This window comes from Manacus vitellinus, unplaced genomic scaffold (assembly GCF_001715985.3).
Source record: "Manacus vitellinus isolate BGI_N305 unplaced genomic scaffold, ASM171598v3 scaffold_21_pilon, whole genome shotgun sequence".
NCBI classification, from domain to species: Eukaryota; Metazoa; Chordata; class Aves; order Passeriformes; family Pipridae; genus Manacus; species Manacus vitellinus.
Genome location: NW_021939546.1, coordinates 6,623,150 through 6,648,902, shown reverse-complemented (window position 1 = coordinate 6,648,902; position 25,753 = coordinate 6,623,150). Strand labels below are relative to the sequence as shown.

The window sequence follows — 25,753 nt, the reverse complement described above, 5'->3', positions numbered from 1 at the left end:
CAGTTGACACCAACACATTGTTTTTGAGCTGTATCTCTACTCCAAAGTGGTTTTGGGATCATTTGTGGCTGCTTATTAGTGCTTACTACTGCACTGTGTTACAGTACTTGTTACTGCCACATCCATGAACAGCCAGAGAGCAGAAAAATGCTTTTTGACTTATCTGACCATGTTGAGATTGCGAATTCAGCTCATCAGCCGTGGTCTGTGGAGAGCTGCAGTGAGCCCTCTGGGGATGATTCAGAATGCCATGGAATTGTGACTGCATGGAGAAGGTAAATACAGAGCAATTGCTTAATGTCTCCTCTAGCTCAGGAACTCAGACACATCAAACAAAACTAGCAGGTGGCACACTCAGAGCAAACCAAAGGGCTTTTTCTTGCATTGTTTACACAGAACTTTATAGTCCATTACCACAGTAGTTTGCAGTTACAAAAGTTTCCCTGGACTCAGAAAGAGCACCAACAAATTTGGAGAGGAAAAAGTCTTCAAGGTCTGCTAATCCTAAAGATAAAATTTCTGGCTCAGGAAGTGCCTCTGCTATAGATAGCAGGAGGAAGAAGGTGTCCCGGGGAAGGACTGCTGGATGAAAAGGGCAGGCATATGCTTTTCTTATGGCTGCTGCTGTCTGGGGCAGGATCCTGGGCTAATTGGACCTTTCATCTGACCCAGCACAGCCCTGCTTTGCTCTTTAATCAGGGGCCAGAATGCCATTGCTCTTATTTGATCATGGGCTGTGTCTGCCTGTGTGAGCTGAAGACAGGAACTGGAAGGAGAGCAGGATTCTTCTGTTCAGTACAAATCTCTTCTAGAGCAGAATATAGAGAAAAACAACTCTGTTGTTTTAAGAGCTTGATATTTATTGACACTGGCCATGCTGATGTCTTTGTGCTGTTCCTGAGAGAGATATCTATGTAGACAGTAGAAACTGAAAAGAAATAAATTTTTGATCTAGTTTCTTAGAATAATTTACATAGTTATATTCCTTTCTTTGCCGATTAGTTACACCAGGATAAACTGGGATACATCTTGCTTTATAGCAGACCAGGTGGAAGTAGTTTGGCCTGAAAGTATTTAAAATGCAAGAGGTGGAATTAAAGGGCAGAAGGCATTGGTGAAGTAATGGCTTTGTCTTGGACACTGAGGGGGAAAAAAAGATATGGAGAGACATTACAGAGGATTAGTGCATAGTGAATTATTTATAGGGAGAAAAGGAGGTACTAGAAAACAGTAGAATATTTTCAGTCCTGCCTGTGGTGGGGTTTATTGAGGCTACATTACAATGTTAGAGGGACTGTTAGGAAGGTTTTGGTGGAACAATCTAGGTATTATGGGACTGGGAGATGGGGCTGGATCCTACTACTAAAATTAAGTCTCTTCTGCTATTTGAAACTAGTTTTCCTTGTTGTAAGATGTGAGTAAGCTCCACAGAATATACCAGAGAATGGATAAAAGAATCTAGAGGTGTTTGGTTTTAGTGAAGAAGCACACTTTCTCCAACTCTGTTTTTATTTATTGCAGTTTTGTTGTTGTTAACATTGTCCTCACATTCTGAAGACAGAGATCCTGCACGTATGTGTTTCTGTTTTGGGAAGGGAAAAGGGGAGATATGAGGTGTGCTTTTGTTCCTTGTTTTTGTTTTGTTTGCTGTCTGGTAGCTGAAAAATAAATGCCTGTTGATAGTTATAGCACAGTCTCTTGGGCATTGAAGGGTATTTTCTATATTAGTACTGCCCTTCAACACAACCTTAGAATTCCCCATCTGCTCCTGCTCTCCCACACAGACATGTGCTTTCTTTCTCTTTTCAAATTCAAACAGGAATTACAGAACCTGGAAGAGGAAAGGGAGTTTTCAAGAAGAGATGACCACTCCACCACCATCCTGTGTGTGGGTTTACTGTAACTCTAGAAAGCCAACAAAGTGCTGAACTTCCAGTATAATGTCAAAAATGATTCTTTCACTTTCTACAATCGAAAAGCAGCTTTTATTTAACATATTTAGATCTTTTCACACAAAGATTAGGAAACCTAATTTGAGCCTGTTAACCTTTCTCTTGGTAATCCATAGAAAAGCACAGCTGCACTACTAAAAACATACTGTTTATCCACGATCACCAAGGCTGGGCAGCCTGCAGCGTTCCAGAGATCAAAGTTTAAAACAGACGTGCCCGTCCTTCCTAATTCCTTGTATTTGAGGACATGATACCACCAAATCTAGACTTGCTGCTGCTAAAAACTTGAGCTGAGCTTCAACCTGTGTTCGTGTGAGAAAGGTACGTCCTGGCAACTTGATAACCATGAAATGAAGTAGGACAGAGCTTAATCGTTGTAATGAAACAGTCTTCTGATTACTTAGTCATTCCTTTTAAATTAAAGTAAATAGTGTTAAGGATTTTCTTTTTTTTTTTTTTTAAAGAAATATTTTTGCAACCGAGTTTTACCCCTCCTTTTTTTTTTTTTTTTTCATTGCCTATGTGGGAAAACTAACACGTTTGTATAAGGATAAACTGGGAAGTCTGTGGTTTCCAGCATGCACATTTTGAATAATATTTATACAGACTATTATTTAATGGGCCATATAAATATTTATCATATGCTGTAGCCTTTTGATCATAAATGCTTGTTTGAAAAGCCATTCTGTCCCTGCTGTGATTTGCAGAGAAAGAGGCCATTGCTGGTTTAGTGCTTGGAGGGAATTTTGGCTTCTTGTCCTGCCTTAGCAGTTACAGTCATGGATTAACACAGTCAAGCTGAACATGGCTTTTAATTTTATTTTTTTTCTCTGTCCCTCACCTTCTGTTTGCAAATTCAATTAATAAATTGTAAATACGAGGCCCTAATTCTGCAGTGGACAGACAAGGCTCTGTTAAAGTGCTGGAGGCCTTTTTTCTTGGCTGCAAACTTGCTCTTGGCTTTCTGAGTTAGATACTTCAAGGGGATAAAAGGTTCCATCTCCACTGCTTTCCACCGCTTGGATGTACATAAACACGTATCATCCCTGCATCGGATATTCTGCTGTCATGTTGGGAATATTGCACGTGAAGAATGGACCCATCTGGTCTTTTATTTCAGTCATTTTATTATTTCAGACGTTTTATTTCAGTTGTTTTTCTGGGTTGCTGTTTTCCTCATGATTGCATTGCCTGCAGAAGCTGTATGTTGAGAGTCCAATAGATACAAAACCCAAACCAAAGTTTTCTTTGCATAGCAAAGTTTTCTTTGCACGTGGCAATGAATGTTGGTGTCCATATTCCAAATCAAGAAATTTGAACATGGGACCTTCTGCTACCTCTGAACTACATTAAAGAGATTCTTGATTTCTAATTTGGAGCTTCCTCATGTAACAAAGGAATCTTCTGGAAGCTAAACAGAATGGCAACATTCCTCTTTAAAATTCTTCTTAAAGTACTTTGGCTAAAGATTTTCCACTAGCCTGACTGCTGATTCTCAAGAAATACCTTTGGGCAGAGTGCATAATTGGTGACATTTGTGACCTGGAGATGACAGTGCTTTCCGTGGATGTGCTTGATAAGTACAAGCCCTTGGTATTCCAGAAAAACCCTTGGCATCAAATGATGTTTTTGCAAGCAGATCAGATCCGATTGCAGATCTTATTTACTTTGAACAGCCTCAGTAACTCGGTGCTTGAAAAAAAGATTAATATTTACTTTTACCTTTTTTTTTCATAAGACATGGAGTATTGCTTTGTGAATCTAGGGGAGCTTTACTCAGAGAAAGACCGGTTCAAATAGGTTTGTGGTTCTTGGTTTTGGACTCTGTCACTTAACTGGTTCCTGTGTGCACTGATTTACAGCAATAAACTGGATGTGCATAGGCTGATAGGGGCTGCTGGAGCACGTAAACAAACTCTGCTTCCTGCCCAGTCACTCACACGTGCACATCCTGGCTGCTTAGTAAGGAAAAAAAAGGAAAGTAAACATTACATGGGCAGATTGGGTTCCAGGTTTCAAATGTTTGTGGGAAGAATCCAATGCAAAGCCATAATTTTAAGTGCTGAGTAGGAGGTACTGTGAGCTTAATTCTCTAACATCTGTTAAGCTTGTTCTCTAAGTAGCAAAAACACATTAATGAGCTAAAATCAAGGCTGCCTTACAAGGGAGAGAAATTTAGAGTAATATTGTGTGTGAGAGCAGGAGACAGGATGCAAAATACTCCTTTTGCTATTTGTATTTTGTGAAAAGCAAGGAAGAAAGATTTGCCTGTGTTTAAAAAAAATAATAATCTGTTTTGCAGCTTGTGGTTTATTCTCAATTTTTTCTGAGTCAGCAGCTAAAGGCAGTGCCGAAATAGGGGAAAACCAGGGAAATTCGTGAGATAGTATCAGGAACAGTCTTATGCAATGTCTTTATAGTAAAGCTTCTCCCAAGTAACTAGCAGCACCTGCAGCCAGCCTTTGCAGCTCTGAGGAGATGGAGTGCAAAATTAAAAAGTGAACAAACACCATCTTTTGAAAAGAACGTCTTAAAACTGCTTTTCCAGCCAAGGGCTGAGAGGGAGGTGCCGAGCGCGTGTCCCCCCAGGTGACAGATGCAGCGTTAGTCACCCACGTCCCCTCTGTGGCAGAGGCATCGGCTTTTGTTGGTCTGACCAGGTCACAGAGCCAGGGCCAAGAAAATAAAGGAGCTTTCTTGCCAATATTCCTTAGTGTTAACTCACGGCACACCATTTTTAGCTGCTTGCTCATCGCTGGAACACATGACCTCGCTTAACAAGATTAGTGTGTGGCACCTCAGCTGCTGGCAGAGCCAGTGCTCACAGAGAGGAGCCACAATATACTCTGTAGCTTTGAGTTTTTCCAAGTTTCTGACACTGTTAGAAGCTGATGATCTGTACAGCTTCCTCTGGTGCCCCTGCCATGGTGTGTGCAGAATGCAGCTCATAACTGCTTTGGTCTGTGCTGGGCTGCTCAGGAGTTTTAGTGATGGATAGAACTCCCTTGTGCTGTCCAAGTAGAGAACAAAAAATGGTCCCTGGACCCAGCAGTGGGGTCTAAGCATGAAGTGCCAGCTTGAAGCAGGACAGAATTATCGTGTGCTAACAGATCTCTGCAGACTGACCACATTCCCATGAGCTGTTTAAAGGCTGGGATGAGGGGAAGCCTCAGTAGGTTTCTTTTGCCAAGGTGTTGTCTTATGCCTTTTTCAGGGCAAATGAAACTTTGCCCAGCTGTTACACTGCTTAATTATTACCCAGAATCATGTTTGGAGTTTTCTGAGGTAAAGGGCTCCTTTTTTTTCCTTCTTTATTTTACCTGCTACCTCTTAGCCTCAGCGATGATAGATTTGTGATGTCCATCAGCAGCAGTGGTTACAAGCCAGCCATGGATGTGAACAGCCACCTGTATTGGGCCAGTGCTATGTTCAGACTGACAGCCAAGCAGAGTTCCTGACCCGTACTCAAAATTATCATTAAAAAAGAGAAAAAAGGATTAATTTGACATGTGAAAAATCATATTCTACTAAGCATTTCTTTCCAATCTTTCCCTCTTTGCCTATGCCTCTCCCTCTAACCACCGTTTAGTCCACATCCAGAAGTAATCCAGGTCACTTATCTGGGGGAGGTGGGCTGTTTTTAAGTAGAGCCATTTTGATGCTCTGTAAATACCATGTGTTCGTCAAGTGGTAATCGATCCATTCACTTTCTGGAAGTCAGAAGCTGTGTGTCAGCTGAGTTTCACGTGGTTCAGAGACGTAACAGATTCACACAGCCACTAAACTTGGTACTTGTCTGATGTTTCAAATACTTGTACCAGCTCTTACTTAGCATTCTCCCAGCTCAGTTAAAATGTAAATGTTAACTATTAATTAAGAACAAACTGTGAGAAATTTAGAACAGTGAATTTGTCACTATATTAAATGTGAAACAGTTAATATAGTGAAATATGCAACTCATTGTGAATAATTAAATCAATTAACCTCACTTTGTTCTTGTAGGTTGTCAGAGAGCAGGCAGAGATTTCCTCGGATGCTCTCATAACACTTTTTCAGCAAATTATTTTCTGAGGCTTTAAAGTTGAGTGGATTGATGGTGGAGAGCTCTTAAAAACCTAACTTTTTATCTCCTTCTTTTTCCTTGGGTAACATGTACCAGATTGTCACATGTTTACTTTAATTATCAGCATCACACTAGTTTTTTTTTTGGAAGAGGAAACTGTTTCCAGAATCTGCTGAGCTCCAGCCTGACTCACTGTCCCATTCAGCAGTAAAATGTCACTCAGGAGCTGGTTGGTTTGATGGGAGGCAGCAACTCTTGTGATCCTCGTTCCCTTCCAGGTCAGGGCTCAGTGGAGCCCAGCCCGGCCCCCCTTTCACTGGTTCAGGAGTGGAATTTGTTTGCTTTGAGACAGGGAAGACCTGTGGTGGTTCTGGCTGTCTTGTCCAGAGGGGAATTCAGCTTTCCAGGCATCACCAGCATCCCCATCTGCCAAGAAAACCCAGGAGCCTCTGGGTTGAAATTTCCCTTGTGTGTAAAGCACCAGCACAACCTTTGCTTCCCTTCCTCTCTTTTTGCCTCTTTCTCCCCTTATGTAGATTGATGCTCTGTGACAGCAGCACATTTTCATTGTATGAGTGCAGGAATTTTATCACTGCCTGCATATTTTACATGCACATTTACAGTTTGCTTTTCAGGAGCTTCTGTGCCATGCAGCTTATGTGCAAACATTTGAAGAAAAGTGGTACAACTAGTGAAAGACTTGAAAACTCTAAGTAATTAAAAATTGCCAAGTGAAGACTTGCTGCAAAAATGAGTTATCCTGTGAAGTGCCTGTACTGCTTCTCTCCTGCCCTGTTCAGCACAGTTTTCCATCATCAGTCGTTTTATCTGCTTTTAATCCTTTTTTTTTTTCCTTGCGCAGGTTTCTTAAGAATGCACAGTGAGAAGACTGCAGTCAGGTACTATGTTGGGATTGATGTTGGCTCGGCGAGTGTTCGAGCAGCTTTGGTCGATGGCTGTGGGACAGTGGTGGCACACGCGGAGCAGCCCATCCAAATTTGGGAGCCCCAGCCAGACCACTATGAGCAGTCCTCTGCAGACATCTGGGCTGCCTGCTGCTCAGTCACAAAGGTGGGCAAAGGCAAAGAAAATGAAGGATTTGTGTTGCAGGTAGTTCTTCAAGTTTTGAATGTTTAAGGTCTTGCAGTCCCTGTGTGTCACTTCCCTTCAGGTCAGTTTGTGCTGTGTAACTTGTAACCTCACCTTGAGGATGATGGAGCCTCAACAGTGTTTGTTTTATTGGTGAGGAGCTGAAGGCCAGAGTGAAAAAAACTTCTTCTACAATTGCAAATAGAATGAAAGGCCCTTCTTTGTGCTGTTTTGGCAGGGGGAGGACTTACCCACTGCCTTCAGGTCTCACATCTGTGGGGTTTGTTTTGCTGGTGTTTGTTCTACCCATGAGACAGTTTTTTGAGGAGTCAAGGTTGCTTAGAACCTGGCAGTGCATATATTTGTGCACATAAATGTGCTCATACTACACTGGAGTCACAAAGGAGCATTTATTGTATAGAAATTGTTATCTGGTTTGTGGATGGTCCCCAGCATAACAGCTGTGATCCTCATTATAAGAGGATCCAGTATTGTAAGACCAAAATAAATGATAAATGTTTGTGGATAACATCAAGCATAAGCCCAGATTGAAATAAACCTTACTGTAGGGGGAAAATTTGTGCCCACTGATCCAGGGCTCTGCCTGTACCTGCTGGCAGTAAAGGTAAATCTGTGACCTTGCTTGGCAGTGCACACAGAGGCCATTTCATCTTCCTTAGTAAAGCTCAGGCCTGCTCCATGTTCTAGGGTTGGCTTTTTAAATATTCATGGCAGGCTTGGTAATTTGCAGATGGACGGTTCACCCACTGTCTTGTTATTGATCAACCTTTTCAAACATTAATGAGCTTGGCTCTGTAGAAATGCCCTGAGATGGAGAGGAGGAGGTGAGGGGGAAGGAAGGGAAAGAAGGGAGTGACAGGAATGATAGGGAAGAACAGCTTGTTGTTAAAGACAAGCAAGTCTTACTCTTTATTTGATTTTTCTTTGTGTGAATTGCTTTGTTCTTGCTCTGGACCCCTTTAAATGCAGTCTCTGATGTGTGAGCAATAAAGCAGTCTCTGAAACTATGGCTTTTCAGAGCCAGTAAGAGACTGGCACTGTAGCAAGTCTAGTGAAAGTCTTTCCTTATAGTACTAATTAAAATAATGATATTTTTATTGTTGCTGAGAAGTGGCAATTTATTACTCTTGTTCATTTTAGGTGTCTTGCAACCTCCTTTGGCACTTAATCCACGTGGGTGTTGTGTTTTTTTTTCCAGTGCTGCTGGAAGCCATGAAGTTCAGGCATTTTGGGGCAGTGGTGTTTGTTTTTTTTTTCAAATCTTCCAAAAAAGTATGATGTCCAAACTCTTGGTAAGAGAGAAAAGGTGTGCGTTGCAGAGGTGTTATCACTGCTACAGGTTTTGACCGGTTTTATTTTTGGGACCCTTCAGTATTGCAAGGCAAAAAAGCTGTGGCTCAATATAACCAAAGCAATTCTAGGGTATTTATTGCTTCCACAGGTGGGAACTGAGTGAATTAACTGATGGAAACACTTGGCCCTAATCCTGTGTCCGTGTTTCACATGCAGCTCAACTCTAAGCTTTCAAAACCAGAAAATAAATGTTGCTGGTTTTCTGCTACATTTATTTTCTGATATTTTTGTGCTTCCTGCTTGATCCAGGACTGTGGCTAGTAAAATTAAAAAGCTATTAAGGACCTCTGAATTCAGTTTTGAGAACCAAAGAATTTTTTGTAATTTATGGTTTTTTGATTAGAAGTGTTAAAGAATACCGAATATAAAGAATTTCACAGTTTGAGCTTGCATTTTTAACTTGTAACTCATTTTCTGTACTCAGTTCAGTGGTACTTGCATATGAATTGATACATTTGTATTCATGTGTGTTTTGTGTATTTTCAGAAGGTTGTCTGTGGAGTGGATGCCGCCCAGATTCGAGGGGTTGGTTTTGATGCTACGTGTTCTCTTGTTGTTCTGGATAAACAGTTCCAGCCTTTGGCAGTCAACTGTGAAGGTAGGACTGCACACAAAAAATGGTGTTACTGTGTGTGTGTTACCACTGGTGGGAGTGAACTTTCCGTTTCATCCACGTGCTGGGGCTGACTCTTGGAGATGGAGATGACACAAAACCTTTTTTACAAAAGGATTTTTTTTCCGGTTTTACTGTTTTAATTCTACTGCAAAATTAATTTTGGGATGAGAATTACTGTTTGGCTAAGTATCTGGCATCCCAAGATCAAATTAATTCATCTTGGCTCAAAGAAATTGCTTCTTAGCGAAATCTAGGCTCGTTTTTCTTTTTTGCATGTTTTCTCCTCCTTCAGACTTTGCTGATCATGGCTTTTATAGTCTGTATAAATGCCCATCCACACTGGCTAAAGGAATGCTAAAAATGTTGGTGTTAGTGTAGTCCAACTGCTCGCTCTGTCATGAAGCTGCAGGCAAGGGGTTCAGTTGTGTATTTTATTATACTGGTGCTCTGTCTTTGTCTAGGACAGTGCTAAACTTCAGAAACTGACTGTGACCTTCTTCTAAAAATCTGGTGGGTTTTATTAGAGTTGATGATTCAGAAGACTCAAAGTCTTTGTTGCACTTTATTTTTCAATGAATCCCATTTAAGATTAGGTGTGTGCAAAATCAGTAGTTACAGAGACCTACTCACAATTCTGTGTATATTCTCTTCCTATTCTCAGATATATTTGTCGTCTCCTCTTATCCTCCTCAAAAAAAACAGCTTTGCCCCCAAAACATCCTTCTCTAAATTTAGATGAGATTATTTACTTTTCAGTTTCAGAGCATCTTACAATCTGTTCAATACCTAATGATGTCTGGGGCTATTCTGGTCTAGTGAGTCAAATTCACTTCTTATTTTTTATGCTCTGATATCCCCATGGAACTTGTGAGTGATGGTGTTAAACAAGAAGACAAGAATTCACTGAATATTCTCATGCTGCTAAAAGTCATGCAGTGGTGGGATTTCAGGCAGTTTCAAATTATTCCTCCTGAAACTGTACTTCGGAAAGAAATTAGGATAGTTCAGCCCATAAGCACAGAAGAGGAAAGAGAATCTCTGTAGCTGTCTAGCTAGCTGACTAGCTGAGTTCATTTCAATTTACAGCAGAGTTGTTCAGATTTTGTCGCATTTTTAGTCCTTGGTCACCAAAATGCTTCTTTGTATTTTAACTAATTATGTGAACTTTGTCAAGAAGTTTGGGTTCTTTGATTGAAATACAGCCTACGAGAGCATGGTGTTTCAAAGTTCTTGGATGCTCCCAAGTCTGATTGGTTTGTCAGCATTCTCAGTGCTCAGCATGTCTTAAAGTTGGCTCAGAGGGCTGAAATGTTGTTTTTAGATACTTAGTGTGGATTATTAGCTCAAAGAGAATTTGAGTTTTTGATGCAGAAGTGAAAGTGTGAAGCAGCTCAGGGTAACTCACAGTATTGAGGTGGGGTTAAACCAGACCTAAAATAATCTCTTTTTTCCTTTTGTTCTCCCCAGGACAGAACCATAGGAATGTTATTATGTGGATGGATCATCGTGCAGTGAGTCAAGTCGAGCTCATCAATGCAACAAAACACAGAGTTTTGAACTATGTAGGGGGAGCAATGTCTGTGGAAATGCAACCACCTAAACTGCTGTGGATAAAGGAGGTGAGTACAGTTCACATTTTGGGGCATTTTCACTAGTGATTAATGGCCTTTGTTAATTCCTGAGAATGAGATTTCTGGAAAGTCTTCAGCCTTGGTGTTGAACTCCAAGGTGTGCAAAGTAAGGCCAGGCTTAACTTGTTCTTTTTTCCTCTCAGTTACATAGAAAGATGTTTGATTTAATTGAAATGGCATGTTTCCTGAGAGGACATTTCATATGCCTTTCTTCTGTAAGATTAGCTATACATAGAAATTTAGGTGCAGGTAATGAATGAGTATCCTGGGATTTAGTTATGGAGGTGTATTTCCTGTTCCAGCTCTTGTATCTGAGCATGCTTACAGAGGTGTAGGTGCTGCTTGTGGGCTGGAGTCCCAGAGGCACTGCATCCAACAGAGAGGGGATGTGATGGCTTTGGCTGCTGGCAGAGGAACTCTTCAGTTAAAGATTCAGTTTAGTTCTGTCCCATCAGTAGCAAATAAACCATCTGTAGAGGGAAGATGCCCTGTTTGTAATGTGGAGCTCTACCTCTGTCTCCTGTGTTTAAATTCTGTGTGTCACAGATGACATATGGCCTCTTAATAACAACTGTCAGATAAAAGGAGAGACACTTGCTACTTGAATTTTTTATAACCTCCTCCAGCCTGGCTTTTACGTTTGGCCTCAGTGATTCTCACGGTCACTTTAACAAAGCCCAAAAGTACTTGCTGCCAGTTTCAAGTAGTCCAAGTCTCCTGTCCTTGCAAACATGAGATATCATATCAGAACAAGGTGCACACTGGGGAGAGTCAAAGGAATTAACTGGTAGAAGCAGGTACTGACAGATTAATGATAATAGACGACAGTGAAAGTTGATAATGAAAAACCAGTATCCATCTACTAGTTCTTCCCTTCTTGAGCAATGAGTATCATACATCAGTCATTTTATAAATAATAAAATGTAAGCTGTAAAAACCTTAAACTGATCCATTGAATTTAAAACATTTTTATGTTGCAAGGTCTGGAATATCAGTACCTGACTGATCAGGAAAACCAGATTATGAGGTGTCCAGATGTGCCCACCCAGGGCTGTAAGTGTCTGCTGTGTGAGCCCTCTGCCATAATTGCTGTAGTTTAAAGGAGAGAGCATTGCAGGGCTTGTTCTGTCCATGAGGCAGTGGGTAGGGCACAGCACTCACCTGATCCTACGTGCCAGTCAGGAGCAGGGATTGCCTGGCAGAAGGTGTTACTGAACAAGGCTTGTTCATGTGTCCCTTTTCAGCTCCTGACATAATAGATAAGGAGATTATTATCCTTAAGAGAGGGTTTTTTCCCTCAGTATGTGCTTTGCTGAGCTGCTCACGAGACAGTTCCTGAGTGGGCTGGGAATGACTCACCATTAAACTGCTTATGCTTGTCCTGCTTAGCTCAGGCACCTCAACAACATCTACAGCAGCACCTGAGCTGGGGAGAGGAACAGCAACAGCTACCATGGGGTCAGCTGTAATCAGCTGAGATTTGGGCGTGGAGTGCTCAGCTTCTGAGCTTTGGAGAGGTACAGGATGGAGTGTTCTTACTGCTTCTGTACTCCTTGCAAAGTGGGAGGGTGAAAGGAATTGTCTGAAGAGGAAAGGTTTGTTTTCAGTGCCAGTCACAGTAATGGATCTGTGGATTACATGACATCGGGGCTGTCAGCAAAGGGTCATGTTGGCCTCTGGCAGCTCAAATTCAGCCTCATGTAGTGCAAGTGTCATCACTTTTTGCCAAGGAAGAAAAGTGTTACAATAATTTTGAATGTCAGGTTCTCCAAATGAGAACTACAACAGAGTTTACACATAAGTTGTTACTCAGTGCACTGTCTTGAACTGGTCTACAAATAGAAATTAATGAATTTTTTTCAGATTCTTTGTTACCAGTATTTTATAGATAATAAACTGTGACACAGGTATTAAAAGTATGGTCAGAAAAACTACTTATGGTACTTAATGTGTCCTTCCTGTTTTTTTGTGCTATATCTTTATTTTCTGTATTTAGTATTTAGTGTATTTCCCTCCTGCTAATACTACACAGTTCCCAGAGACACAGCAGAGTAAAATTTTGCTCTAACTCACATATAATAAGGAAAAAATACTCTGTTGACTTTTTCTCTGAATTCCCTGGACCTTATTTTGAACTCCCCAGGAATTTATTGTTTCTGCTGTTGAATGGTTTTGTGCTGTTTTCCCTCTATACATCTTTGCATGGGATTGGTGCTGTGCACATTCCACAGCTGCTTGCATTGATTTAGGTTTTGCAGAGAGGGTGCAGTGGGGAAAAGAACTGCTTTGAGTCTGAAGTTAAATAATAAAATAGAAGTTAAATAATAAAGGTAAAATAACCTGGTACTAATAATTAAAAACAATTTATAAATCCATTGAAGTAACCAGCAGAGTCATCTTTGGTGTCATTGGAAAAATGTCTGATACCTTTCTTTTAATCAAACCTCATGTATTTGTAACAATGAACAGCATCTAATTAGGAGAACCTTAAAATTAGTCCCCATGAAATATGTTCCTTTCAGTGGATCCTCATCTCTCTGGAACTCACCGAATTGTTTTCTCAAGCTTCAAAGTTTATTTAGGCTGGCATAAATATAATTGTTTATTTCTGAGTTTATTGCCTAACCAATTAATATTCAAGATTTCCCTTGACTTTTCCACATTCCACAGTTTGTGGATTCAGTCATATAAAACCTCAGTCCTGCTAGTACAAGATAAGTTGCACAAAAGTGACTGTAAATTAAATTAGTTTGTTAAGAGTCATTTGTGAGACTAATGATTTAGGAGATTAACTAGGTGCCCTTTTGGAAGTAAGTTATTTAAAGAACTGATGCTAAATGACCCTTTGGACTGTTGTTACACCAATAGTTAATTGTGTATATATTATGATCAAAGCCTCCCTCTCCTTTTCCATGGTACTAACCTGACTCTGGAGGGCCACATTAAGAGATCCTGTTGTCTCATGTTTTCCCTTGGGAGTATCCAAAAACAGGGAGTTTCCCTGTAGTATCCAAAAATCCTGACCGCTGTGAGGAAGGTTCTGACATGGGGCAATTCAGCAGTGTTGGCAAGTTGTGAGGCATTAGAGTGCCTCTCAGAGAAAGGAGTTGAATTTCTATTGCTTGGAGAATTTTCATCCAAGCAATTAAAAGTATTTCTGAAGAATATGACTTTGAAAATTTACTCTGAATTGGTTGCAGTAGTAAAGAGGGAGGAAAGGGAAGAAAGGACTAAGGTGGAGAGGAACTTTTGATAAGGGATTGGAGTGGTAGGATGAGGGGAAGGGCTTCAAACTGACAGAGGGCAGGGCTGGGTTAGAGATTAGGAGGAAATCCTTCCCTATGAGGGTGGGGAGGCCCTGGCACAGTGAGGCTGTGGCTGCCCCATCTCCGAAGTATCCAAGGCCAGGTTGGATGGGGCTTGCAGCAACCTGGTCTGGTGGAAGGTGTCCCTGCCCATGGCAGGGGATAGAACAAGATTAACTTTGAGGTCCTTTCCAATCCAAAGCATTCTGTGATTCTGTGATGACCTAACTGTGCTTTTCCATTTCCATCATCCTATTCCTAGAACTGAAGTCAAGGATGGTCTCACTGACTGTGAGGAGTGAGCTGACACCACTGTAAGAGAAGTAGATACTAGTCCTTATCTCTTTTGTTATGCTTTTTTGTTATGCTCAATTTGTTTTTGTTTGAGGAAGGATTTCCTCTCATCTACTTCTATTTTACTTTTTTTTCCATATAATGCATTCTCTTTAACATTTCATCTCCTTACACATAATAGAGATTTAGCTAGAGAGAAGAGGCTTCAGGATGTTTTCTGTTCTTACAGCTCTTCATCTCTGTTCCATTTTGGCCTTGAATTAAGAAAATAAACTTTGAAGGCCATAATAGGCTTTTTGAGATCTTTTGTTTGATTTGCAGTGCCTTTCATTCAGTTTAGTTTGATCAGTGCTGAATCATTCCACCCTCTAACACCTAGTAGTCAGTCTCCATGAAGTGTTTGTGATTGCAGATGGGTGTTCCTGTGGCAAAGCCACCCCTGGAGTTTGTGTCAGGGACAGCTGCAGTCAGTGATCAGCTGAGTGCAGCTCCTGTGTAGCCTATGGGCCAGTCTGGGTGAAGTGGGCACATCTGTGGCCCACTTGGGAGGAGCATTTTTCTGCTTCTGTGGACCATGTGTGGTGAGAGAGAGAGAGTCCAGTGTTAAATCTGTAATGTAAAATAAAAGAAATACATGATTTTTTTTTTCCAAAAGCTAATTTGTGTGGATGCAGCCACATTTGACTTTTGAATGTGGTCAACCAATCCCAAAACATCAAGTATAGATAAAGTTGAAGTAAAAATCATTATCCTGTGACAAATATTTAGAAGCTAGCTGGAACATAATTCTGACAAGGTCTTGTTGAAGTCAGTAAGTTAGTGAATGTCAGCTTCACTGAAAAGGAAAGGGGTCTTTCAAAATAGCTAGTTAAATTCACTCTTTTTGCTTTTATTTCCTTAGATTTCATTGTGGTCTAGAATTATCTTGCACAACACTATTGCAATAGTTCTGTAGTTGCAGGTGCATTTTTTTGCAGCAGTTCTGCTGTTTTGTAGACTTTGGCTAAAGAAATGGGATGTTCACACGCATTCAGGGTGTGTAGATAGTTCTGGGAGGTAGATGCCTGCATATGAGCTGAAAATACAGGTACAGGCTCCTTCCCTTGGGAATTATTTTGCTGCAGGTATTTGTACATCATGACTGTAGAGATGTCTGTGCTGTGGCAAACCAGCATTAGAGCAGTGAGAGCACAGCTTGAACACTGCAGTGCAAAAACTGCAGGGCAGGGGTTTGCAGCTCCAGAATTAGCCTGTTAGTATTTTTTTTCCCCAGAGATAGTAGAAGAAAAAAAAATCTTGTTTACTAACTTCTGGCTGGAAATTTTATTGTAACTTGTGCCAAACTGAAAGGATGCATGTTATGTTTTCCTCATAGTAATGACATTACAAATCAGCTATTTCTAAAAAATACTAGTCCCATGAAATCAGAGATGCTGTAGTTTTTTCTAAGTGGGTGGGGGATGCTGGACTGGGAGTAGATGTTTGCTTAGTAACTGTCTCCAAATGAAATGCAATTTTCCTATGCTGTGCCTTCTCAGCTCTGTTCTTAATGTAGTGTTGAAGAACAAAGAAAAACCTTCCTTTAGCAAAAAAAAGAAATTCACTTCACAGAATGACTATCTACATATTATTCCTCTGCAATTAATAACTAAAATCAATAGGCTGTATTTTTTTTCCTAGCACAGTGGTCAGTGGTGGTTCTGTGTGTTACAGTTCACATCCTAAGTTAGAGCTGCTGTTTGATCCAGCATTCTTCTTCTCTCTGCCCCCTGGGACTTGCAGCTACCAATGGGATAACTTGCAGGAACAATTAAGGCATCTCTTTCCCTGGCTGTGGAGGGAAGGACAGTGGATGGACTGGCATCAGCTTGGCAGCAGCTCTTTTTTCCTGCATTTCTTCTTCCTTGCTTGCTGCCCTTGCACTGGCTTTTTGTCTTGTTGAATGTGAGCGAATGTTTTTCCATTAAAATAAACAGTAAATTCCGTGTTAAGTGAGAATGAGTCCAGGCTGTTGAGTTTAGAGCTGAACTCTTGTTTAGAATTGTTTATAAATGTTTCAGCACTCTGTGTTATCAAACTCCATACACAGTGCAGACACATGTGCACAAGCCATGCTCAGGATGCCTCTGGGATTTGAGGATACCAGCACGTGGCTCTGACACATCTTGCCCTGGTGGTCTTCCTCTAAGAGTTTACATTCCAAGGCCCTCCTCTCCCCCTGTCCCACTTCCTGAATCTGATCATTGGGTCAGTTAATCTTTTACCAATTAGAGGGCAAGTCATGGCTGCAAAATTGATCCATTCATGGCCTTGGCTCTGGCAAGGACAGAATTTCTGCTCAGGGCCTCTCTTGGAATAGCTCTATCCCATGATTTGGCATCCCATGTGAAGTGTGGGAGATGCAGGTTATAAGTCCTTGCTCTGTCTGAGTTGGAGCAGGGCATGGGACATCAGTTTCTTACATTCCTGGGAGTGTTTGCATTAAAGTATTGGGTTGTTCTCTTTCCTCCCTTCACACAATGTACATTTGTTTTCAGTAATTTAGAAAAAGACACACTGATAGACTTCATAGCCCTCTGCTACAGATTGCCTGGGAGATGGAGATTCAAATCTGGGGGTGAACTGGGAAAAGCGGATGGTTCTTCAGTGATTTTCAGGTTTCTTTCTGGTTTTCAGATGACTTAGAGTTTTACCTGATGTGGAACTTTCATTTTTGCCCTAAATGGTGAAACGTTTTTCTGCTTCCATCTGTCCCTTCTGATTTTAACCTGGATTTCTGATACACCACTCTCAGATGATTTTTGAATTTCTGGGTTTCGGCTGATAAGTAGCCACAAAATTTAGACTGATACACTGTGTTAAATCAGATGTTGCTTCTAGCCTAAATTTAGTTAATCTCATGGCCAACAGGGATCTATTATGAAGGCTGTCTATAGTGTCATTTAAGATAATTTGATTAATATTTAATCTCTTAACAATAACAAAAGTTAGAATATCTTTAACGTTTGTATACACAGTTTACTTCTGGTGGAAAAAAGTGTGTTTTAACAAACATTAGATGATTGAAGATCACTCCATCTCACATGATAACTATACCTTCAGTAAGAGCAGAAATCAAAGGTTTCCTGTACAGAAAGAGGCTACCTCAGCAAACCTGAGTAAAATCTGAATGTTAAAGCTCTTTCAGTTTTTCCAAGGAGAATGTGGCTCTAGATGTCTCCAGAAAATTTCCTTGGATGCTGGAGCTCCTGTGAAATTCTACCTTTGTGTGTATTTTCAGTCCAATTACAAAGTCCCTCATTATCCTGGACATTCCTTGTCTAGGAATATTAAAAGGCATTGCACTACATAATTTTTAAAGTCTTTTTCCCCAGGCATTTGGGATTATCTATAACAACCTCAAAAATTATTCTGTGGAGGTATAGTTGTTAAAACAACCCCAAACAGTCAGAGAGCTGTAGGAAAGGGACTCTGGAAGTACCCCTGGGAAACAGCAGGACTGTGTGAGTTCCTCCAAGTGAGTTTGGAGGGTGAGTCGCAGGATGTGAACACAGCATTGGGAACGTTCCCGGATCTTCTCCACAATCCTTTTAATGTGGTCACAGACTCCTGACTGTGGGTGAAAATAAATCTGAATTAACTGCAGTGAAACATGGAGACTTTAAATTTGTTGGGAAAAAGCACCATGATTCTTGTTGTCTGTACTAATTAGTGATGACACAGCATCGAGATGGCAAAAAATGAATCATTTGGATGTTCATGAAACAACATACTTTGAGTGTCACTAACATGTGGCTTTTGGGAATTCTTGAAGAAATAGAATCAGGATCCAAGGAGTATCTTTGGTGAAGCAGATTTGTTTGAAGAGGACAGTTATTCTTAATCCAGCTTCCTTTCTTATTACCAGTAATAGACAAACTACTGTTGTTCCTTGAAGGCCATCAGGTGTGTTAACAGCACATAATGGCTTTTATTATCAAAATAATTGGTCTGAGTGACCTTTGGACTAAATTATGGAGCTCCTTTGCATTCACATCTGAAGTTAAATTTGATGTGTGTAGCAGCCACGTGAGCTAAACCTGAGTGGTCAGGAACAAACATCCAAAGGTTGTGCATTTAATGTTAAAAAGTTGTAATTGGAGCATTTGTTTTTTGAACTTAGTAGAAATCCAGTAAGTTTCAGAAGCTTTTGAAGAACTAAACAGAAAGGTAAGACAGATTCTTTGCATGATCCAAAACTAAAGAAAATTTTTCTTTTTTTGCACTTACCCAGTTGCACCTTAGTTTCTGGAATTCATTAATTCCTTTTCAACAATTTTCTGGACTTGTAAGATTTTAGTTTGATACCATGTAGTATTTGAATTAAGTTACAGAATCATTGAATCACAGAATGGACTTGGGAGGGATCTTGAAGCTCATCCAGTTCCAACCCCCTGCCATGGGCAGGGACACCTTCCACTATCCCAGGTTGCTCCAAGCCCCATCCAACCTGAACACTTCCAGGGATGGGGCAGCCCCAGCTTCTCTGGGCAGCTTGTGCCAGGGCCTCACCACCCTCACAGAGAAGAATTTTTAGAGCCACATATTCTTTCTTAAAATGGAATTATGTTTTCTTTTAATTTAGCATGTACCTTCTTGATATTGCATGGAATTAAATCTGGCTCCAGAAAGAGCCCAGGTAGGACTTGTTTTTCTAGCACAGCAGCTGCTCTTAATAAGTGAGAAAACTTTGCACCTTTCCAATGATTTAAAAAGCTGGTGGAGGTTTTTAAAGCAATGTTATCTTCCTGTGGAAGTCTGATTGCGACCCTTTTGGTCAGCAGCACTGACTTCTATTTGGTTTTGATGTTCTTTACTGGTTTTAGTGTACCAAGGTCAGAAGTGGGCATTGAATTCTTGCTTTCTGGACCACCATCTGTCTGCAGAGTAGAGCAGTGGAAACAGCAGTTTCCACTGTAAATGATCCCTGTAAATGGTCTGTCTTGGTAGAAGAGTTTTTTAGGAGTTTGGAAACATCAAGTGGCTTTTCCAAAAGCTGTGTGATCCGAAAGCTTTGTTCTTGTGCTCACAGAGCTGTTTGTTTCCTTCCTGTGCTTACAATTAACAAATACGAAATTTAAAATGGTAAATTCTAGAAGGTAGAGTGTCCTTCAAGCAAATGGTTTTTGAGAAGATTGTGTGTTGACTTCGAGGCTGCTGTGACACGGAGCAGCTGATGGGGAACTGAGAGCTCATGTTATTGATCTGAAACTTGTGCCTCCATGAACTTTTCATGGGAAACTTTGCTTAAGATCAGCCTGTGGTGGGGCAAAGGCTCAGTTCTCTAGGCAGTAAATCAGAGAGTAGAGCAGACAGGATGATCAGAGTAGTTGGTTTGAAAAAATTGTCCTTTTTACCTAAATATCAGGTTTTTTAATTGCATTAAAATAAGAATGTGATTATGCCTGACCTCTAATATCTGCATTTCTAAACATATTTTTATTAGAACTTGCAGGAATCCTGGGAGAAGGCAGGCTACTTCTTTGATCTTCCGGATTTCTTGTCTTGGAAAGCCACAGGTGTCACTGCAAGGTATGTTAATTATAACAATATGATTTGGTCATCCTCATCTGTTTTCTTCTGTATGTTCTGCTTTAATTCATTGTGACTGGACATGCTGTTATGTACATCTGTCTGTAATTGAGTCTGCCCCAAAACATCTTGAACCTATCTCCTGCTTCCATGTGCATTCCTGAGCACAGTTGTTCCTGGGAGCAGTGTAGTTCACAGATACAGTTTGTTGCTACAAATGTCAGTTAATTGGTCTTGTGATCCATTTTGGAACAGAAATGTGATTACTCTAGTTCCTGTGAAATACACTTTTAATAATTCTCTGAAATGTGGGGTTTTTTACAAGTTTATTGACTTCAGGGAGAACTGGAAAGAAACACTTCTTTGCCATGTGGGAGGGATCTGTTAAAATCTTGTTTACAGTGGTCACTTCACTGTAAAACACAGCAGCTGTACTGCTCCTCAAAAGCATCCTGGAATACCTCCTGAGCAGTTCAACAAAATCCTCTGAGAGAACCCCTGAAAAATCTGCATTGAAGTCACCAGCACAAGTGAAGTGTATTTGCAGATAAACAACTCCTTGTGAAAAGTGAGGGATAGTATTATTTATGGACTTACATGACCAGCTGCAGTTCACAGTTATTTTCATTGCAGTTTGTGGAACTGAATCTGCAAAATGTAGTCTCAGATGAAAACTGATCACAGGGTAGTTTTGGTCTCTCTGGAAATGAAGATACCTTTGCATCAGACACAGTTTTTTGAGTTATTTGAGTGCTCTATTTCTCCCTAGTTAGTCTTCATGACTGACAGCTTTTGTTATAGTGTTATATATTATATATTCCCTGCATTATAGAGGAGGGAAATGCTGTGTTTGACTTAAAAGAAAAACAGAGTTGCTAGATGGTAATTGATAGATAGTATCTCAGTTCTTCCTTTGGATTTTCAGTCAGATTTTGCAGTATAACTATGAATTATGTAACAGAGGAACAACTCCCACCCCACAGATCTTGCAATCTAAGCAGTCCTGTCACCTGGCCCAACTCTTCCTTCAACAGGATAAATCCCAGGTCCCAGATGATATTCCATGCAGGGTCTGCAACTCGTGAAAGTACTCAAGACTTGGATTTAGAATTAGAACCCTTTAGTCAGGGCATTAGATGGAGAACGGTCTGAAAAGGGAGGGTACAGGGGTACTGATGGCTCCCTGGTCCTGCCTGGCTTTGGCTTTGTGCTCTTGGCTGCAGCTTCCTGGAGTTGAAGCAGAGAACCTCTCCTAAAAACAAAAACTCTTGCAGAAGATTATACTCAAAAGTGGAGATGCCTGAATTTAGGCTGGCAAATTCATTCCCTTAGCAATGACAATTTTATTTTTCAAAAACATTTTGATTCTATTGATGAATGCTGGGAAAAGACTTTCTGGACGGAGTCCTCCCCCACCTTTGGTTGAGAGTCTTCTGTTTTGGATAAAATAGTTCTTTGTAGTGCCTCCTTTGCTAACTTAATGTTAAGCCCATTAACATTAAAATTAAGCCCATTGTTTTGGCTCTAGTGGAATGTCTTATAGGGTAGCAAAGTAGGAAGAAAAAGATAGGAAAATAAGGACAAGAAATGTTTTGCTGGAATCAAACCTAATTTTTTCCCCCTTTCTCTCTTTTCCCAATGCACACCTGTTTTTTGGGAATTTCCTTGTAGTTTGGTGAAGTAAAGTAATTTGCCCTGCATATGCTCATAATACAAGGGAATTATGAATTTGTCAAGTATAAGATTCTTCCCACCTTTTCTCCCTTTGAGCACAAAGGAGCCTATTCACAGGGCAAGACACAGTGTTACTCACTCTGAATCATGCAGAACTTGGCCCTGATAAAAGACAGATTTATTTTTTTAAAAATTTGTTTTGGTGATGGGGATTTTACCAAAATAAATGCAATTCCAAAGGCACTTTTATGGGAAAGACCTTGCTTCTTTAAAATTTTAAGGGGCTCTCTAGAACATTTTGTGTGTGTTTGACATTTAAAAACTGTGTGTAGTCTTTTTGCTTTAGTGAGGTCGCTCAGAGCAGAACGTTGTGTGTGAGATGTGAATGGGACGTGTTTGAAAAGCAGTTCTTGATGTGTATTTCTGAGTATGAAATCCTTTCTCTTTCCCCTTTAATTCTGCTGGCCTGAATTGCCTTGTTGCCAAGGTTTTTTCCAGTGGAACTATAATAAAAACAGTAAAGACCTTTTACCTCCAAGCTGGAGATTCAAATGTATTCTGACATTTTTTTACCTACTGGCTTTGAAATTACTCTGTGTCTCACTGAACAACACCCACCCATCACTTACAGAGGATAAGTTCCAAATTGTTGATTCCCATTGTTCTTGGAAGACTGTTGCCTGTAATATTTCATATTGAAAATAGTTCTTTTTTATTGTTTCTCCTTGATGAAAGACCATTGAGTTTTTCTGAATGATCCTGACTATTATGCATTGAAAATGTTACTGACAGCTCTTTAGTTAACAAATTTAAAACTTTGGAACTTCCCAGCTTCTGCCCCCCAAGGTTGCAACAATGAAGTGTTGGTTTTGCCACTTGAACACTCAGTTGTGTTCTCTCAGAAATGCTGTGGTGGAGAGGAAGAGCTGTTCTGTCACAGACACGTTAGAAGTGCTTTGCAGAGGCTCAGCACTTCGACTTGTGGTGAGTGTGACTCACTGCTCCCCCTCCCACCATCTACAACCTCTGATAACTTTTTCTTTATATGGTGTTTTGGGTACAGCTATCTTAATAAAATCTAAACACTTATCTAGTTACAGGCTACTGTGTTATGGATGGAGAATCCAGAGATGTACATCTGTAATTTCAGTGTACTTCTGAGGTCTCGTGAGGGATTCCACTGCAAATAAGAATATGGCTGAGCTGTTCAACTGGGTGGAATTCACACACAGATTTCTCAAAGGTCATGTGTATAGACCCAGCATTCTGCTTCAGGGTCACTTCCAGTCATGAGCAACTCACAGGAAAATGAGCAGGTCTCTCCTGCATTTAAGATGAACTGTAACTAATGAGAGATTAAACCTGTGAAGGAGGATTTGGAAGCATAGGGGAAAATGTCAGGCTGACATTATCGAGATAGAGAGTGTCCAACATCGTGCTGCAAGCCACCTCCCAAAATTACCAAAAAAAGTTGGAATAAAATGAATATTTGTGCAGATTTTTTTCCATATTATTATCCCCTAGATATGTTAATATTTAGGGGAAAGTAATGTATTACCTAGGAGAGACTTCATCTCTTATAGGGATGTTGATGCAAATAATTTTCCTGTGGAAATAATTGTCCAGTCAGTCTTCAGCTGCTTGCCATCATGACAGGGAAAAGGGTGGAACAGATGTTTTGTATACTTTGGAGGAACTTTTCTAAATTATCTCCTTCCAACAGATCTCAGGATCATGAGTTTCTCCAGAGAAAATCAGTTTTATAGGAAAGAAATTCATGCTGTTACAGTAATTACAGACTGCAAAGTGAAGGAGAAATGGTTGTAGTTGATTAAAAGCATTTCTGGGAACCACATAACCAATATTAGTCTGTATCTCTGTGAGAGGGGGTGATATCTTCTTAACACACAGTGTATTTTCAACAGGAAGATCCCTTGACTAATTGTTTTCTTTCATTTATGAGTTCCTTGGCTTGAGCACATTTAAATAGCTGACTCTTTATGTTAAGCAGTGATTGAGTCCTCAGAGTTTATTTGTCACCCGTTTCCAGTTGCTCATCATTAGGGCTTGAGATGGCTCTGTTGCACTGATGGAAATCCAGAGGACTCCTTGGATATTTCTGGGGTTGATGCAGAGTCTGCTGGGATCAATAGCAGAGATTGGTCCCTTGCTGAATCGCAGCGATGGAAGTTTTTAGTGAAACATTAAGCTGGGAAGGTGCTCTTGAATCCAAGAATCTGGATTCAGGTCTCTGCTCTGTTATATCCCCTGTGTGATTGTAGAAGTGAATTAAATCTGCATCTTCAGAGGTGTTTGGGCAGCTGAACACATTTGGGGATTTCATTCTTGTTCATCCCTGTATTTGCTCTTCAGCTGTTAAATTGACATATCCACACACTCTTAGGAGGTTTCTTGCTTTTACCGCTGTGAGGTGAAATCGCTGTGTCAGTGGAGACCTCACCAAATGTTTTATCCAGATAGGCTGGAAACTCTGAAAAGGGACAGAGTTTGGAAGAGGAGCTTATGTTTAGAGGTGCAGTTGAAAAAACAAACTGGTGTGAGTTAAATGATTATCTGAAGGATGTCTGTGTCTTTTTAAAGGATTGGGCAATCCCTGCAGTGAGATGTGGTAACTGGACCAGTGGAGACACCCATTTTGGGGCCAGCTGCCCTTCCCTTCCTTCCCAGCCTTGCCATGACTAATGTATACCCTTTGGCTGGGCCCTGGAGTTTGGCTTCTTGTTTATATTTTGTGCCTACTTCGAAAGATGGCTGGTTTAAAAATCAGGCCTCTCAGTGGAAAGAAAGGGCCAAGGGAATATTTCAGAAGGCTGTTGTGATTAGTGCTGAGCCCATGTGGCAGTGACAGTATCCTGAGCTGCACTCGGGGGTTGTGTCCTGTTTATGAAATGAAACCCAAAACTTCAGACTTGCAGACTTGTTTGGAAAAGTCTCTGGAGAAGGGAGAACTATCTTGAAGGGCTGGTTGGGAGGGGGGGAATGGTGTTTTTGTGGATTGGACAAACAAAGTACCATGGATTTCTTGTCATGGAGCCAAGAGCAAGTGTCCCTGTGATGGTATCTTTGCCAAATGAGAGAATTCTTCTGCTGTTGGGCTTTTAATAAATTCAAAACATGTTCTTTAGAGACTGGTGACACATAGGCTGATCCAGAAAATAGGAAATGTGTAGCTGGAAAAGTTATCAGGATTGTGAAGGGCAGGTGCAATGTGGGCCATTACCATTAGATTTTTTTTTTTTAATTTAAAAATGATCTGTCCTTGAGTATACAGAGTAACCTGAAAAAGTTCTGTGTGCTAAAGAAGAAAACTGTTAGCAGGTCTCGTTAACCTTAGCCAGGAAGCACACAGGCAAACAGGAAGCTTTAGCTATTGTTATTGTACAAGTGCCCTTTACAAAATATTAGCAAAGGAGCTTAATGTGTTTTCCACAAGAATGGAAGCCCTTCATAGTATCTCACTGTGCAGAAAAACTGCATTGTCCCTTTCCAGCAGCTTTGGACATACATTGAGACCTTGCATTGCAGAGGCTTGCATTGAGATCTTCAAATATTTACTACTTTGATTATTTTTTTAAGATGTTAGGATTGTTAATTAGCTGTGGCAGTATCTAGCCCTTTGTTTTCTATTGTATTCATTTGCTGCTGAAAAGAAAAAAAAGCCAGCTAGGTCAGTATAGAAGGGATTGGGGCAGGCAGTGGATGTATTCCTGGCAGCGTTCCACAGAGACAGTGAACTCTGAGCCAACCATGAAGTCATCGTGAACTCAGGGAGTCTCACTAATCCAAGGCAATGTGTCTTAATTTGACAAAGCAAAGGCTGCTTGATAAGCCAGCCCAGCTAGAAATACTGTCACAGGGGGTGTTTGTTAAACTGAGATTGTGGACGAGAAACGTGCTGATATGAAAGGAATCATCTTGTTTTCAGGTCCTTACTCCCCCAAGCCCAAAGGCAGCTTGGCTCCCTTCTCCCCTGTGGTTCGGGCTGTGCAGTGGCTTGATGTGAAATTTGAGAAACATATGTAGTTTTCTATTTCAGGAAAATGATCTCAGGGATTGAATGTGTGTTTTGTTGGCTGTTAAGCTCTGATCTTGCCTAGTGTGGTAGTTTGAGAGTGTGTGTGTATGTGAGTGTGTGTATGTGTCTCTGTGATGGTTAAAATGTT

General features: G+C 40.6%; 1 protein-coding gene across 6 annotated transcripts in view; it reads left to right on the top strand.

Moving 5' to 3' along the window:
• The window catches only part of LOC103758915 (hook microtubule tethering protein 1), a 170,650-nt gene that overhangs the window by 4,426 nt on the left and 140,471 nt on the right, over positions 1 to 25,753 (top strand). For 2 of the 6 annotated variants that reach the window (XM_029959662.1, XM_018072116.3), the window contains exons 1-5: positions 2,158 to 2,273; positions 6,878 to 7,086; positions 8,965 to 9,076; positions 10,562 to 10,713; positions 19,810 to 19,895. In XM_029959662.1, the coding sequence (XP_029815522.1) occupies positions 6,889 to 7,086; positions 8,965 to 9,076; positions 10,562 to 10,713; positions 19,810 to 19,895 (548 nt within the window). In that variant the 5' untranslated portion in view covers positions 2,158 to 2,273; positions 6,878 to 6,888. Of the gene's footprint in view, positions 1 to 2,157; positions 2,274 to 6,877; positions 7,087 to 8,964; positions 9,077 to 10,561; positions 10,714 to 19,809; positions 19,896 to 25,753 lie in introns of those variants that run through there. The other 4 variants (XM_018072118.3, XM_008925172.4, XM_029959661.1 and 1 more) reach the window with 3 other exon arrangements.